Source organism: Motacilla alba, chromosome Z, assembly GCF_015832195.1.
Source record: "Motacilla alba alba isolate MOTALB_02 chromosome Z, Motacilla_alba_V1.0_pri, whole genome shotgun sequence".
In the NCBI taxonomy this organism is placed as follows: domain Eukaryota; kingdom Metazoa; phylum Chordata; class Aves; order Passeriformes; family Motacillidae; genus Motacilla; species Motacilla alba.
Genome location: NC_052046.1, coordinates 27,605,058 through 27,618,634, shown reverse-complemented (window position 1 = coordinate 27,618,634; position 13,577 = coordinate 27,605,058). Strand labels below are relative to the sequence as shown.

The window sequence follows — 13,577 nt, the reverse complement described above, 5'->3', positions numbered from 1 at the left end:
AACAACTTCAATAGGGGACTTTCCCAGCCTGTTCAGTAGCAAGCAGTTAGACAACAAATTAGTTTGCTGTGTCTGCAGTAGCCTTTCTTTTATACCTGGTCATCCTCTGTCCTTACAGGTCCACTGGCAGTTACCCTACTCCCACTTCTCTTCTTCTGATATGTTTGAAAAAAGCTGATGTATCTACTCATATCTATTTCAGTGCAATGTTCAGCACTATTTTGAATGCAAAGCCATTGTCAAATAATAATTGTGTTCTCCCATTCATGTAAGACTTAAACATCTCATAATAAACAAGCCTCACATCTCTTGCTGCTTCTCCAAGCAAAAATTAGGATGACATAATGACATATACTCCTGCATTCTTTTGTTTTCTAAGCAGGGAAAACCCAAAACTTTTCCTGCACTGCAAAAAAAAAAAAAAAAAAAAAAAAAAGAAAGAAAGCGTACAAGGATGGGTTTAAAGCTTGCCTCTATTGCCTTTAACTTAGTTACTTTCTTAGTTAAAGTGAAGCAACCCTCTGACTGTCAGGTACTGCCAGACCTGCAATTGTCAGGGTTCTCCAGCTTCTGCTGAGTTATTGCGGTTGTGTATTCAAATTTTGAGTTACATATTTAGGGTAGTTTTTAGGTGATTGTGTGTGGACTCTATAATATTTCTGACTATTTCAGTGTTTCAAGGAAACATGTACAATTATGCATGTGTCATGGCCATTCTTTTTAGAAGTCTAGTCCTAGAAGTTTAGAAGTTAAAGGTTATAACCAGCTGAGGCTGTGTTTCTGTTTAAATGTCAACTCTACCTCAAATACCAAAGAATACCATTCTAATAGTTACCAAAGGGCTGCTGACCTCTTCAGACACACAGCCAGCTCAAGGACTGTTAGAGAAATTTAATGCAAGAATGACCAGTCGTTCTCAGGTATTTCTGGAAAAAAAAATCCCAGTAATTCAGGATCAGTGCAAAAGTTTTCTTATTACGCACAAGAATTCTGTAACATTTATTGGTTATCCTTTAAAATAACATCTGTCAAACCTCAATATAGACATGGAATGTACTATTTTCAAGTTAGCACTAGCTCCTGACCCGTTGGTGCTCCAGCCTCCTCATTCAGATAATCCCATGGCATTTCCTGTGTACATGTGTTCTGCAGAAAAACTTCATATGGATTTATATGAACCTCATATGTCTAACTCCTTTGCCACTTTGCATGTATAAGCCCTGCTGAGCTCTGTTCAAATGCCATGAGTAGAGTACTTCCCCTGTTTGGACACTGCTTGTAGGTAAGATCTCTGCTTCATGCTTCCTCTAAGGGAGTTTATTCTAACACAAATTCTCTTTCATATTTGAAAAAAAAAGTTTGCTTTAAAGAACTTGCAGTTCCATAGAGACTTCTCTATGGCACTTTGAAATAGCTTTTGTCACGTGTCAAAAAAAAAAAAAAAAAAAAAGGATTCCCTCTGTACCCTGCATTATCATACTTTTGAACTGAATTACAGAGTAGAGAATATGTTATCAGAGTCTGGTTGTGAAGTTATATTTGTAGAAGTCTCTACAGACGTTGGGTTTATGGAAACTTTTTCTTCCCCTCTATTGGCTTTTTACACAGATGTTTCCTCCAGCATTTTTTTCTTTTGTACTTGCACTTTAAATATACATAGAGACAAGTCATTGTGGTGGAGAGACTACTAGCTCCAGGAATGTTTTTATTTATTTGCGAAAGTAATTTTCTAATATTTTCCTTCAACTCTGTCCATTTGGAGGTTGGTGCCTTGGAACAGGCAATGCTGGATGCTTTAGTCATGGATCGTGTGGATTTTGTTAAACTGTTAATAGAACACGGAGTGAACATGCACCGTTTTCTTACCATATCTCGTTTGGAAGAACTCTACAATACAGTGAGTATTTGAAATCACAGTGTACCTCTTTAGATATGAAAGTCTGGAAACAATGCTGTTTTGCTAAAGGAGTGTGACGATTAGGCCACATTTTTATGAAGGCTTTTTTTTAATTTAAAAAAAAAAGGAAAATTAATGAGTTTGGTTATTTTTTATTGTAATGTGGGGTTTTGGGAATGGTGTAACAGGTTGTTATTTTTGATTCATTGTCACTAGATTGAGTACTCATTGGAAGGTTACAAGAAATATGTTCAGATTTTAATCTGAAATGTAATACATGCTTACCTTGCTAAAAATGATATGTTGTTTAGACCAAAGCTATATCAGCTTCTTTCTAGAATAAGTCAAGATTTAAAATAGTAGAAGTGTTGCTGATTGGTGTTGAAGTCTTTTTGAAAAGATTTGTGGGTAGAGTGGGGGGAGTTTGAATCAAAGGAGGTTTTTTTGTAGATTTTTGTTAAGCTGCTTTCTTTTATTTCTTATATATAATATATGTATTGATTTTCTAGTGTAGAGTGACATGTTTGTTTACTGTCTTTTCTGTTCACACCACAGAAACAAGGACCATCAAATCTGCTTTTACACCATCTAGTTCGAGATGTGAAACAGGTAATAGACATAGGAAAGGCTGAGGACAAAAACGCTAGATTAATATTTCCGTGTCCACTGGCAAGCTGCTATTAGATAATACAGGGGAATTTGGGTAACAGAAGTGACAGCTTCATTACTGTAGTCTTATATCTGCTAAATGGTTTCATCTTAATTCCACTGACCCCCTAAGCAATTAAGCAACATATTGCTGCTGAGGCTCCCAAGGGTCCTGTACCTTAATTTCAAAGCCAAGTAGTTCATCCAGATCAGACTCTCTTTTTCACATTACTAAATTGACATTTTGAAGTGATTGTACAAAAGACTTAGTGCAGTGGTTATGCTCATTGCTTTAAGGTTTTCTATTTTTTCCCCAAAAGTTAAGGTCTTTCCTTGTTAGAGCAGGAATGAAAAGATAATGTGACAAGAGATAATATTTGGATGTGCTGCATTGCCTAAGAGAACAGAAGGTGGCAGTGGATGACTACTGCAAGGAGCACTGGTTCCATTAGTGATTTAGTAGCAGCCTTGTTATTTAAATACATCATTAATTTATTTCCTTTCTGTCATCTGTTGTTCCTCACAGCACTGCTTAGCCAGGAAGGGATGAACTGTTCTTTATGCATCTAGACTTCAACACAGGAGATTCCTAGATCCAAATCTAAACTAGTTGGCTAATTCTTTCTAGGGTGTGATTACTAAGATAAAATGAAATGGCAAGTCTGTCTGTTTGCAGGGTTCTGTTGGATTTGTGGTGTTGTTTCGTTATTGCAGATGACTTTCATGTCAATCCCATTTATGATTCTTTAGATAGATGTAGGGTATCCTGGTCTCCCAAACAAACTGTTTTCTGTGTTTTTCCATACTGATGAACATATTCGAGATCTAATTTATGTTATAAATCTGGAATCTATATGTTGAAAGGTCTAAATCTTGAAAAAAACATTGAGCTTCTCCAGGCTGAGAAAATTCTCTTCTTCACTGGAGTGATTGATATGGTCACGTCTCTAAAATCCATATATATATTTGTCTTTATATATCTCAGGACACTTTGGGAAAACCCAGTGTGTCATCTAAAGCGAAGCTTTTGGCACCTGACATACAGTAATGGAATTAATGTAAAAAATGTCTGCACAATTTCAAAACTTTCTCTGCCTTTGTATAAGCTAAGCCTATAGCTTAGCTTATACAAATCTGGAAACAGGTTTAAATGCTGAAAAGCCTTATTTACCTGAGCTTCTATAAGTTCTTATAAGTGCTCTGTGAACGGGTTGTGCAGTTGCAGTCGGATTAAACATGGTGACACTGTAGCTGGGACAGTCAACAGAGTGATGTGACCCTGGATTTTAGAATATTTTCTGTTACTGTGAACAGCTTTGATGCTGCTGCGATTAAATGAAAATACGTTGCAGTCTGCTCTGATGATGTAAAAGATAGAGATTAGTGCAGAGAGAAGTATCTACAAGCTTAGGTGTTCAAAAATACTTGCCTAACTCTCAGTGACCTGGGACTGAGTGGCCTTAGCTGACTGTACTGAGGTTTGCTACTGAAGTATATTGAAAAAACACCCTCAGTCCAATGAAGAAAGAGACTTTTCACAGTCTGAAAGGCTTACGTTGCCAGTAGTACATAACATCTCTGATCCCATTTATATACAGGCCCCTTTTTCACTTCAGAGAGTTGCAGTTTAAGGTTTTAACAAAAATTTTTAAAATCTGCATGGAAGAGTGTCATGGTTTGGCGCTGGCCCAATGCCAGTGCCCCCATGAAAACCTATTCTCCCTGGTATCAGCTGTGAGATGCGATCAGAAACAGAGCAAAGCAGGCCTCTACTTGTGAACAAAGAAAGGAAAAAAAGCTTTATTATCATATAACTACAATAAAATGAACACACAGAGCAAAATGGAAACCTTTCAAAATGTTTCTCCTCCCCCCACTCAATTTCCCACATCATAAAACAAAACCTTAGATTTTTACCAGTCCATCACCCTTCAAATAATCAACTCAGTCCATCTCCACCCTTCCGACAACCACCTCTCATTTCATCAAGGAGAGAGGAGTCCCTCTTGTGCCACAGGCTTCCCCTGGAAACACAGCCGAGTTGTGTTTCCCCGTCACTCAGCAACCACCTTCGTGACTTCTTCCTTCCATGTTCAGTGCTCTCACCACTGCACATGGACCAGAGCTGCTTTTAGGGTTCCCTTTTCAAGGATGCTTCGCCCAGTTCCAGGAGAAAACGACAGTCTCTCACCTTTTCGGGACACTAGTCCCCCCCCTGGGGGGTATTTCACCCCCTGGGGCCGAGGGGTCTCGAGAGCACCATCACCTCCTCACCTGTCATCTCCGCTCACATCACTCCTTTGGCACCAAGCCACCGCCTCCCCCTAAAATGCAGTCTCTGTATTACAGGGAAGATGGTTCTGTCCATGGCCATACAAGAAAAGTCCAGCCAAAAGCCACTCCATCATCTCCTCCACCTAGGATTCTTCTCAACTTCTCTCAGTCGTTCTCCACCTTCACAGCTTGCATCACACTTGCACATTTCCTCTTACTTTATCCCCGTCTCTCTTCTCCTTCAACTCCCGGAGGATCAGCATTTGCAAGGTTTCCATCATCCCACAGAAGGGTTAAAATCACAGTCTCTACTCGTCCTGAACTCCCACGCTGGCTCTGCCGGGCACTCTTCTCACTGCCCCCCCCTTCTCCTTCTCGGCCAGGCCAGTGCTATCAAATTTCAAGGTAGCACTGGCATCTCTCTCTCTCTCTCTCTCTCCCTCCTGGGAAAGGGGGGCTGCCCGATGCCTCTCAGAGTTCTTCCACCCTTCCATAATCTGTGGGGGACTCACTCTTGTCCTTCCGGGGCCAGCGGCCTTCACCTCCCTTCTCTGCCCAAGGCTCCGGCCTACCTCCCTCCGGCCTCGTGGCCTCTCCTCCCCCGCCCAGCCCGCAGCTGGGCAGGGGCGGTCTGACCTCTCCATCCACCGGAACCAAGAGAGAGTTCTCCTGGGAGTTCCTTGCTTTTAATCCCTGTTTTCTCAGAGGCATATCCATATCCTCAATGGCCAAACCAGGTGCTAATATTCACATCTGAGCACCTATTGGTTTGACCACCACCACCTCCCAAAAACTCACTTCCTCTCAAACCACGACAAAGAGAATCTATTCTTCATAGAATTTGTCACAAACCTTGGGTCTTGGAAGGACAGTGGAGGTAATATGGGCACTGGTGCTTTAAGCAGAAAAGGTGAGATACTCAGAAGGTAGAGCTAGTGCATATACTGCTGTTGTCCTAGTTGTCAAGACAGTCTTGAGTCTCAACAGGATATTTCCAGTCTCTAGGAATTACTCTGCTTCAGCTAAAATACATTCTTCAGCTACTTCTTAAATTTTAGTTAATCAAAGTGCTTAATGCTAGTTTTCTCTTGTGGGGAGGTTTTTATCCATACCTCTGCTGTTGGTGCTTGTCTTGAAGAACAGTTACCCTCATTGCTGGATGCAGCTAATCTTGTGAACATTGCAAAATATGCAATGTGGGTACAGTGAGCTGCAGGAATCACATTTTCCCCTCTTTTCTATAAGAGTTCCATATGTGTAATGAATGTGTACACTTTCTTGACAGATGCACATTTTTCCAGATTTTCCCTTACAATAGGAAGGCTATAACATGTTTGAATGTTGCATATAACAGCATCCTGAAATGTGACATTTGGTGTTTCAGAATAGCCTTTCTTTGGATTACAAGATATCACTGATTGACATTGGACTGGTGATAGAATATCTCCTTGGTGAAGCTTATCAGAGCAGCTACACAAGGAAGCATTTCCGAATTCTCTACAATGATCTCTACAGAAAACACAAGGTAGCTTCTTCCAAAACACTGGTCACCAAGAAAAGCCAAAATGTGACACCAGAAAATAGCTCATGTTGTCATCCTGGTTTGTCTGAGGAGTATCATGTAAATGTGTGCCATGCTTGCCTGTTTGAGAACTGTAGAGAGATTGCAATTAAAAGAGACAAATCCCCAAGAGTATAAATGGTTGTTAAATTATTTACTAGTTCAGTAAATTTACCTTTGTGTCCGGTATCTGGGCTGTGTTTTGTCTATCATTCGTCAATAAGGTATGATAAGACTGTGCCAACCACCATTTTCTCTTTTTTGAAACAGTTACATATTTACTTCTTGCAGCTTGGACCGCCTCACAGAAATACTAAATTCCATGTGTCTTGAAGTAGACTTAGGGCATGTCACCATTCTCCCTGTTGGTTTCCCAAAATCAGTAGCTTAAAAACAGCCTAAACGTCTCAATAAATTAGTTGAAAGTCATTCCCAACATTGCAGAAGGTATAGATTTAGTGCATAAAAATGATCCCCAGTTTTTGGAGTAGAACTGGACATTTAAGTACTTCCAGATGTTGAAAAACAAAGAAACCCACCCATCCCCACAAAATGTTTCCATGACTAAGAGAAGACTCTCGTAATTTTCAGGGAAACTGAGAAGAAATCATGGAACCTGTAACTTGGAGTGACTAGAAACAGAGAGATAGAGCTTTCTGTGTCAATAGTTTTTAGCAAAATGCTTTAAAAAGATGTGAGCAGTTCTAACACTTTTTGCTCTTTCCTAATGAAATATGACCTTAATAGTGGTAAGTGAAACCATATAATCATACAATTCGGAATTGTTAGGAAGAGCATTAGCGATTCAGCTGTTAACATCCTTCCCTCTTAGCCAACACTGAACAAAATTTCTAGAGATGTTGGACGTGCCATCCTTCAGAGGAAATTACCAGCAAAAAGTTCTGAGAGTTCTTTCTTTCAAACAGCTTATGGCACATTTTATAAAGGTTGGCACTCAGAAGAGCTTCCAGACTGGGTGATTCCATCTGTTGAAACCCTGCTTGTTGCAATTCGTGGATGCTGTGAGTGGAAAATCATTATTTTGAATTCAGAGACTCAGAAAAATATTTATTTGTTAACTGAGATGTGAAACAGGCCATTTTTTCCTTGATGGTATAAGTTTCAGCAGTAGTTATGGTGATTTCTGACTCACTAGTTTTTGAATAACTTCAATTTCTACATGCACTATTGTAGTCAGCGAGTACCAGAAAACTTTACTTCTAATTTGTATTTCTCTCCTTATGTTTTATGGTTTGCTTTTGGATCTAGAGAGTGGTTTCCAGCTTGCCTCAAAGCCTGTCTCATGCCTTTCATCAGAGTAATCAGATGGATAGTGGAATGGGATCCACAGAAAGTACTTTGCATTCTCAGTTCTTCAGAACTGCACAGCCTTACAAATACAAGGTAATATAATTGCTTAGTCTAGCCTTTGCTTAGGACATATAAGGCTGATAATAATTTTACTGACAAATTTTAGACATGTTGGTCAGGCTCTTAGTTTTTATAATTGTACTTAAATTGCAGTGGAAACAATGCTTTACTGCTCACTGCTCACAAAGTACAAATTTTGCCATTTTATTGGTGAAACCAAGCTCAGACTCTGTGATAATGTTTAACTTCCATACTTTAGTTTCTAAGGGCTTTAATTTACTGACATGTAGAATCACCAAATTTCTGAGTATCAAGCATGTATGAAAACTCTTCTGAATTTGGAAGAAACATAGGAGTTCTCTGACTTCCCTAATGCTTTCTCATGACTGGCTTATTAAAGTGCTATAGTAAGACTGTTAAGAAGAAGTACATTCAGAGAAAGAATGATAGAAGAGCAAAGATTTGATTTAATATCTATCTCTCAATCTTTCTGTCTGTCTATCTATCAATCTACCTATCTGACAAAACATAAAGTAAAATGAATTTAAATGGTTGTGTTGGAATTAGTCAGAGCCAAAAAGCCAAAAAGAACCCATGATAGCACTGAGACTTCCTCTCTTACATGTGTGTGAAAGAAGACTCTTTTTCCTGTACCATTCACCAAGAAATACCCAGATATGAATGTATAGTGTGATAGACAGGGAAAATAATCTTTAAGTATCTAAGGTGTTTAATTCAGTCTACTGTGTACTTTTTCCTCTATCATGACACATATAAAAAAGAGAATAAAAGCATGGGGGTATCATGGGGTTTGGAGAGTGCCCAGCACTATGGAAAGGGAAGGTATGAAAAGCATGGATGCAGAGCGAGGTGTAGTTTTTCTTTATTAATGTTACCAGCTTCTTAACATTGGTAATTTGAACACGGACCTAGCTGTGGTTTATGACTTAAATGTATATAGCTATCAAATAGTTTGCTACTTGCAACTCAGATTTGCATGCAGCTTTGTTTTCATCAATCTGAACCTCAATCATTCACTGGGATTTTCTCTCTTTTTTCCCCCTTCTTTTGGTTTTTAACAAAAAAACCCCTTTTTATAGGAAAGATCCAGCCCTTTCCCAAAGTATAAAAAGAAATCAAAAGAGGATATAAACTACGCAGAGAATTATGAGTCAACTGGTTTCATCTATCCCTATAATGACCTCCTGGTTTGGGCAGTATTAATGAAAAGACAGAAGATGGCTATGTTCTTCTGGCAGCATGGAGAGGAAGCCATGGTCAAAGCTGTTGTTGCTTGTAAACTCTACAGAGCAATGGCACATGAAGCTAAACAGAGCAACATGGTGGATGACACTTCAGAAGAACTCAAGAAGTATTCAAAGTATGAGTTCTCCCTTCATTTCGGTTGAAGTTCTCTGGTTCTGAGAATGGTTAGAGACTGCCCTAATCCACCAAGAGTTAGTAAAGATAGTGATACCATGGATAATGGACTGTAAAAAAAGTACTTTCAGATACTTACTATTGATACTATATAATGGATCTATGTACAGGTGTGTAATGTGGAGAGTTAAAGGAACACTATTTGCATATTACCTAATGCATATTTGAAAATATAGGTGAGTAATGTATAGCTCATTATCTGCTAAATGGTCAGGTGAAAGGCTGAAATTTCCCTTGCAGCTTCTCTTCCAGTTCAATTTGTTAAAAAGCGATATGGCACGTAGGTCTGTACTGTTCAAATTCATAGCAAGTAGTAATGAGCAAACCAAAATCAGTGCTTAAATCCTGCTCTGTGTAAGACTAAGTGGAAAGTAAAATACCTGATTGAATGAAAAATGAAGTAGACCAAGAATTTTCTTTGCGTTTGTAATTTCCATTTTGTATTTTCTGGTGTTTTTCTTGTTAGAAATATATTTTCTGCTTTGTAGATTTCATGCTTAAGATTCAATAAATGCTTAAGGTGCAATAAAATGTATGTTCCTATGCAGCTCCAAAATTTTAAAGAGGGTATGTGCCTTCCATTAAGAGCCTTCTCTGCAGAGGTGTTTTTAAGTCAGTCCAAAAAGAAGAGACTTTTGCAACTGGCTGCAATGTTTGCCCTCAGTGGTGATGAATCTGTGTGTTGGTTGAAGCAAATACAAAGAACTTTGTAGAGTCCATTTTCATCACTGAGTGAGATTAAGAACAAAATAAATAAAAAAATGACAAAACAGGATGGCTCTAAACATTGTGATTTGGACTAAACAGTTAGGTTTACATCCCAAATTGTTTTTCACTAGGTATATTGATAAAGCAGTGAGAAAAATGGGAGAAGGCTTGCTTACTGGGATTGATAGCTGAACTTTGTTTACCAGATTATTCACAGCAACCTCTTTTAAGCAGTAACTCTGAGTTTTGATGGAGCCCTGTTATGCTGACTGTTAATTCCTTTCTGCTTTAGGGAATTTGGACAGCTTGCCTTAGATGTGCTGGACAAAGCATTCAAACAAAATGAGCAGATGGCCATGAAGTTGCTGACCTATGAACTGAAAAACTGGAGCAACTCAACATGCTTGAAGCTGGCTGTGTCTGTGGGGCTGCGGCCTTTTGTGTCCCACACGTGCACACAGATGCTGCTGACCGATATGTGGATGGGATGCCTGAAGATGCGGAAGAACTCCTGGTTTAAGGTAGCATCGGTCTGTTGTTTTATGACCATTTAGATGCTCTTTAGATGCTTAATATATGGTTTTTTTGGTTATGAACTTGGCTAATGCAACTTCAGACATCTGTGCTGAAGCATATGTTGGAATGTGAACACCTGGGAAACAAAAGCAAGGGAGGGAGGGAAAACAGTACTTGCTTCTGTTTCATTTCTTTGCAAAAGCATATGTGGGAGGACATTAGGATGAAGGATTTTTTGTTGCTCTTCCCGTTTTCTCAGCGCTTTTCAGTCCTTTCTCACCTGCTGTTGCTTCCCCACATTGCCTGTTCCCTGCAGAGCTGCTGGTGGGAAGGATGCTTTCCAGACACAGGGAGCAGTATTGAAAGCATCCCCAGATACAATGACACTCTTCAAAACCAGAAATCAGGCAAGAGCAGCACAAATCTTCAGAGGCTGTCAGATACAGCCTCTGGGATACAGATTCCCAGCACCAGTGACTCCTTCCCCAGCCAGTGGAATTGCAATTTGTGCTGGCACCAGGCATGGCTGACCATGGCCTTAGGTTTATGCTATCACTGCTAAATTAATCTGATGTCTCTCTTTTAGGTCATTATGAGTATTCTCCTGCCTCCCACAATCCTGATGCTGGAGTTTAAAAGCAAGGCAGAAATGTCTCATGTGCCTCAGTCCCAAGACTTCCACCAGTTATGGTATCACGGGGAACAGAGCCCAGTCAGCTCTAAAGATACTTTGGTTAGTCTGTGAGGATCAGTCATTTGTGTGCCAGAGTCTGTCTGTTTACCACGGTGGAGTTCTGAGGAGTGAGAAGATGCTCACCAGGTGGAATGAAATGGCTGGAGGCCAGTTCTCTCCAGAAGTATGGATTAGGTTCCTAGTTTGGATATGGACTTAAGTGAATGTGGTACAAATTACTTCATCGGTCCTGGATGTCACTTCTGTGCTGACCATAATGAGAAAATCCTTCCCAACCTCACGTGTATTGCTAGTGCAGGAAGGGAGCAGCTGCCTACCTGAGGCAGCTAGGAAAAGTGCTCACACACGTTCTGCTTAATGTTAGCTTTTGATTTTATCCATTAGTCTCTAGCAAAAGTCCAGGCTACTGACTTTCCTTAAATACTGTTATACAAAATCCTATATAAAATACACAGACAGTGTAGCTGTACCATATAGGGCATCTTTCACAGAGTGCATGTTGATTATTACAAATGAGATATTTGTAACCAGATAAAACCAAGCTAAGGTAATGGTTGGTGAATTCAGAACTAAGTTTAGATATTTGTCTTCCTTCTGAAACAACACTACCTTTGCAATTATAGACCATTGCTTTTTACTTTAAAAATGCTGTTTTCTTTTCAAGAAGGGTGATGATGTAGAAAAGGCTGTTCCGAAGTCTGATGAAAGCCAAGGAGATGGTGGACAAGGAAACCTGCCTGGAACTAGAAAAATCTATGAGTTCTACAATGCACCAATTGTCAAGTTCTGGTTTCACACGGTTAGTTATCATTCTAGAACTTGGATTGATAAACCCCTCCTTTGGTCCTTCAAACAGCACTTAATCCTGCTTTTCTTTTTCTAGAATGGATTTGTAGTCATACAGTGGTGGGTGTAAATGGGAAGCCATTTGAATGTTTCTCTGACAGTTAAGTGTAAAAATTGTCTGCTAAAATCATGCAACTCAACTGAAAAAAAACCCAAACCCAAAAACCCAGAAAAACAATTATAAGGAACTAAAGAAAAACTCAAGCACAGTCTTTGCAGTGCTCAGTTGCAAAGGCTGACATAGATTTGAAGGTGGCCTTCTGTACCTTTAATACTTCACTGGTATTAATGGTCCTTTCTTTAAGAACTGTCTCTGTAAAAGCAAATATTTTTCTGTAGGGGATCATTTGCTATAGGAAGTGTGCATTTATTAAATCAGTTTTAGTAACCCTGTGTCAGTAGAGTACAGGATGTTTAAGATCAGGCTGTGATTGTATGTGTTTTCCACCTAATATCATTCCTGCATTTTGGAAGGCACAGATTAACCAGCAGTGACTTATTTAACTTTGAGAATTGTTGCTCGTCCCTAGAGAAGGCTAGGATAAAGGCATAAGACTGCCCTTGCATTCAAGAAATGGTGTGCAGATCACAGAATAAAATCACAGAATAGTTATTTTAGGAAGGGACCTCTGGAAACCATCTAGACCCACATTCAAGATAAAAAATTCTGCCTCTTTTATGGGGATGAGCATATGCTGCAATTGTTTACCTTTTGCTCTTACCTATTTTTTCAGCATTAAAGTACCAATTTCCAGTGATGTTTAGGGACATTTCCGTAAAACCAAAGCAAAACAAAACAAAATTTTTGAGAACTGGAATAAAGATTCTGGCCTCAAAAATGTGGCAGTGTCCCAGTAGTTTGAGTACCTATAGTGAAGGCAGTCAGCTGTTGTATTTGCAGAAATTTGTTTGAGGTTTTTGTGTGCATGGATTATACGCCCTGTGTTTTGCAGATGTCGTACTTGGCATTCCTCATGCTCTTTACTTATACTGTGTTGGTGAAGATGGAACCAAGACCAAGTGTGCAAGAGTGGCTTGTTATCATTTATATTTTCACTACTGCTGTTGAAAAAGTCAGGGAGGTAAGTTTTTCCATTCATGCTTCTCATCTTTCTTATAAACCAGGGAATACCTTTCTGAAGAATGCTAAATCCTGCTTTATTTTTAATGGAGAGTTATACAGAAAATTTATTTATTGGAAGTCTTTTATTAGAAGACCAGTTCTTGGGCCATCAAAATGCATCTTAAATTTGGCTTTGATTCTCTACTTTTCTGTGTAGAGCTGGTTGGTAATGTGTAGGTGACTGCTGAATTGAGATTTAGAGCCTTGATGTAGGCACCTGCTTCTTAATTTTCTTGAGCTGACCATTAGACTTCTAGTAATAAAATTTATCTTTAGATATTTAATCTGAGTGAGAACTTGTTATGAATTAATAAATTTTTGCATAGAATAATCTATGGCTCTCCCTGAAGTCTAGCCAGCCTTCCGTAAATGCATTTGGAAAAAAAAAAAAAACACAATCAACTTTTAATGCTGGATTTATTTGGCACAAAAAAAAAAAAAAAAAAAAAAAAGATATTCCAATCAAAATTATTGCAATTATTTGCAGTTGATTAGACTC

The 13,577-nt window shown here is 39.0% G+C and overlaps 1 protein-coding gene across 8 annotated transcripts in view; it reads left to right on the top strand.

Moving 5' to 3' along the window:
• Positions 1–13,577, top strand: part of TRPM6 (transient receptor potential cation channel subfamily M member 6) — a 93,406-nt gene that overhangs the window by 35,983 nt on the left and 43,846 nt on the right. For 5 of the 8 annotated variants that reach the window (XM_038123959.1, XM_038123963.1, XM_038123965.1 and 2 more), the window contains 9 exons: positions 1,763–1,897; positions 2,453–2,506; positions 6,204–6,344; positions 7,650–7,784; positions 8,852–9,132; positions 10,192–10,420; positions 11,002–11,148; positions 11,774–11,908; positions 12,909–13,037. In XM_038123959.1, coding sequence (XP_037979887.1) covers positions 1,763–1,897; positions 2,453–2,506; positions 6,204–6,344; positions 7,650–7,784; positions 8,852–9,132; positions 10,192–10,420; positions 11,002–11,148; positions 11,774–11,908; positions 12,909–13,037 — 1,386 coding nt within the window. Of the gene's footprint in view, positions 1–1,152; positions 1,283–1,762; positions 1,898–2,452; positions 2,507–6,203; positions 6,345–7,306; positions 7,403–7,649; positions 7,785–8,851; positions 9,133–10,191; positions 10,421–11,001; positions 11,149–11,773; positions 11,909–12,908; positions 13,038–13,577 lie in introns of those variants that run through there. The other 3 variants (XM_038123960.1, XM_038123966.1, XR_005255213.1) reach the window with 3 other exon arrangements.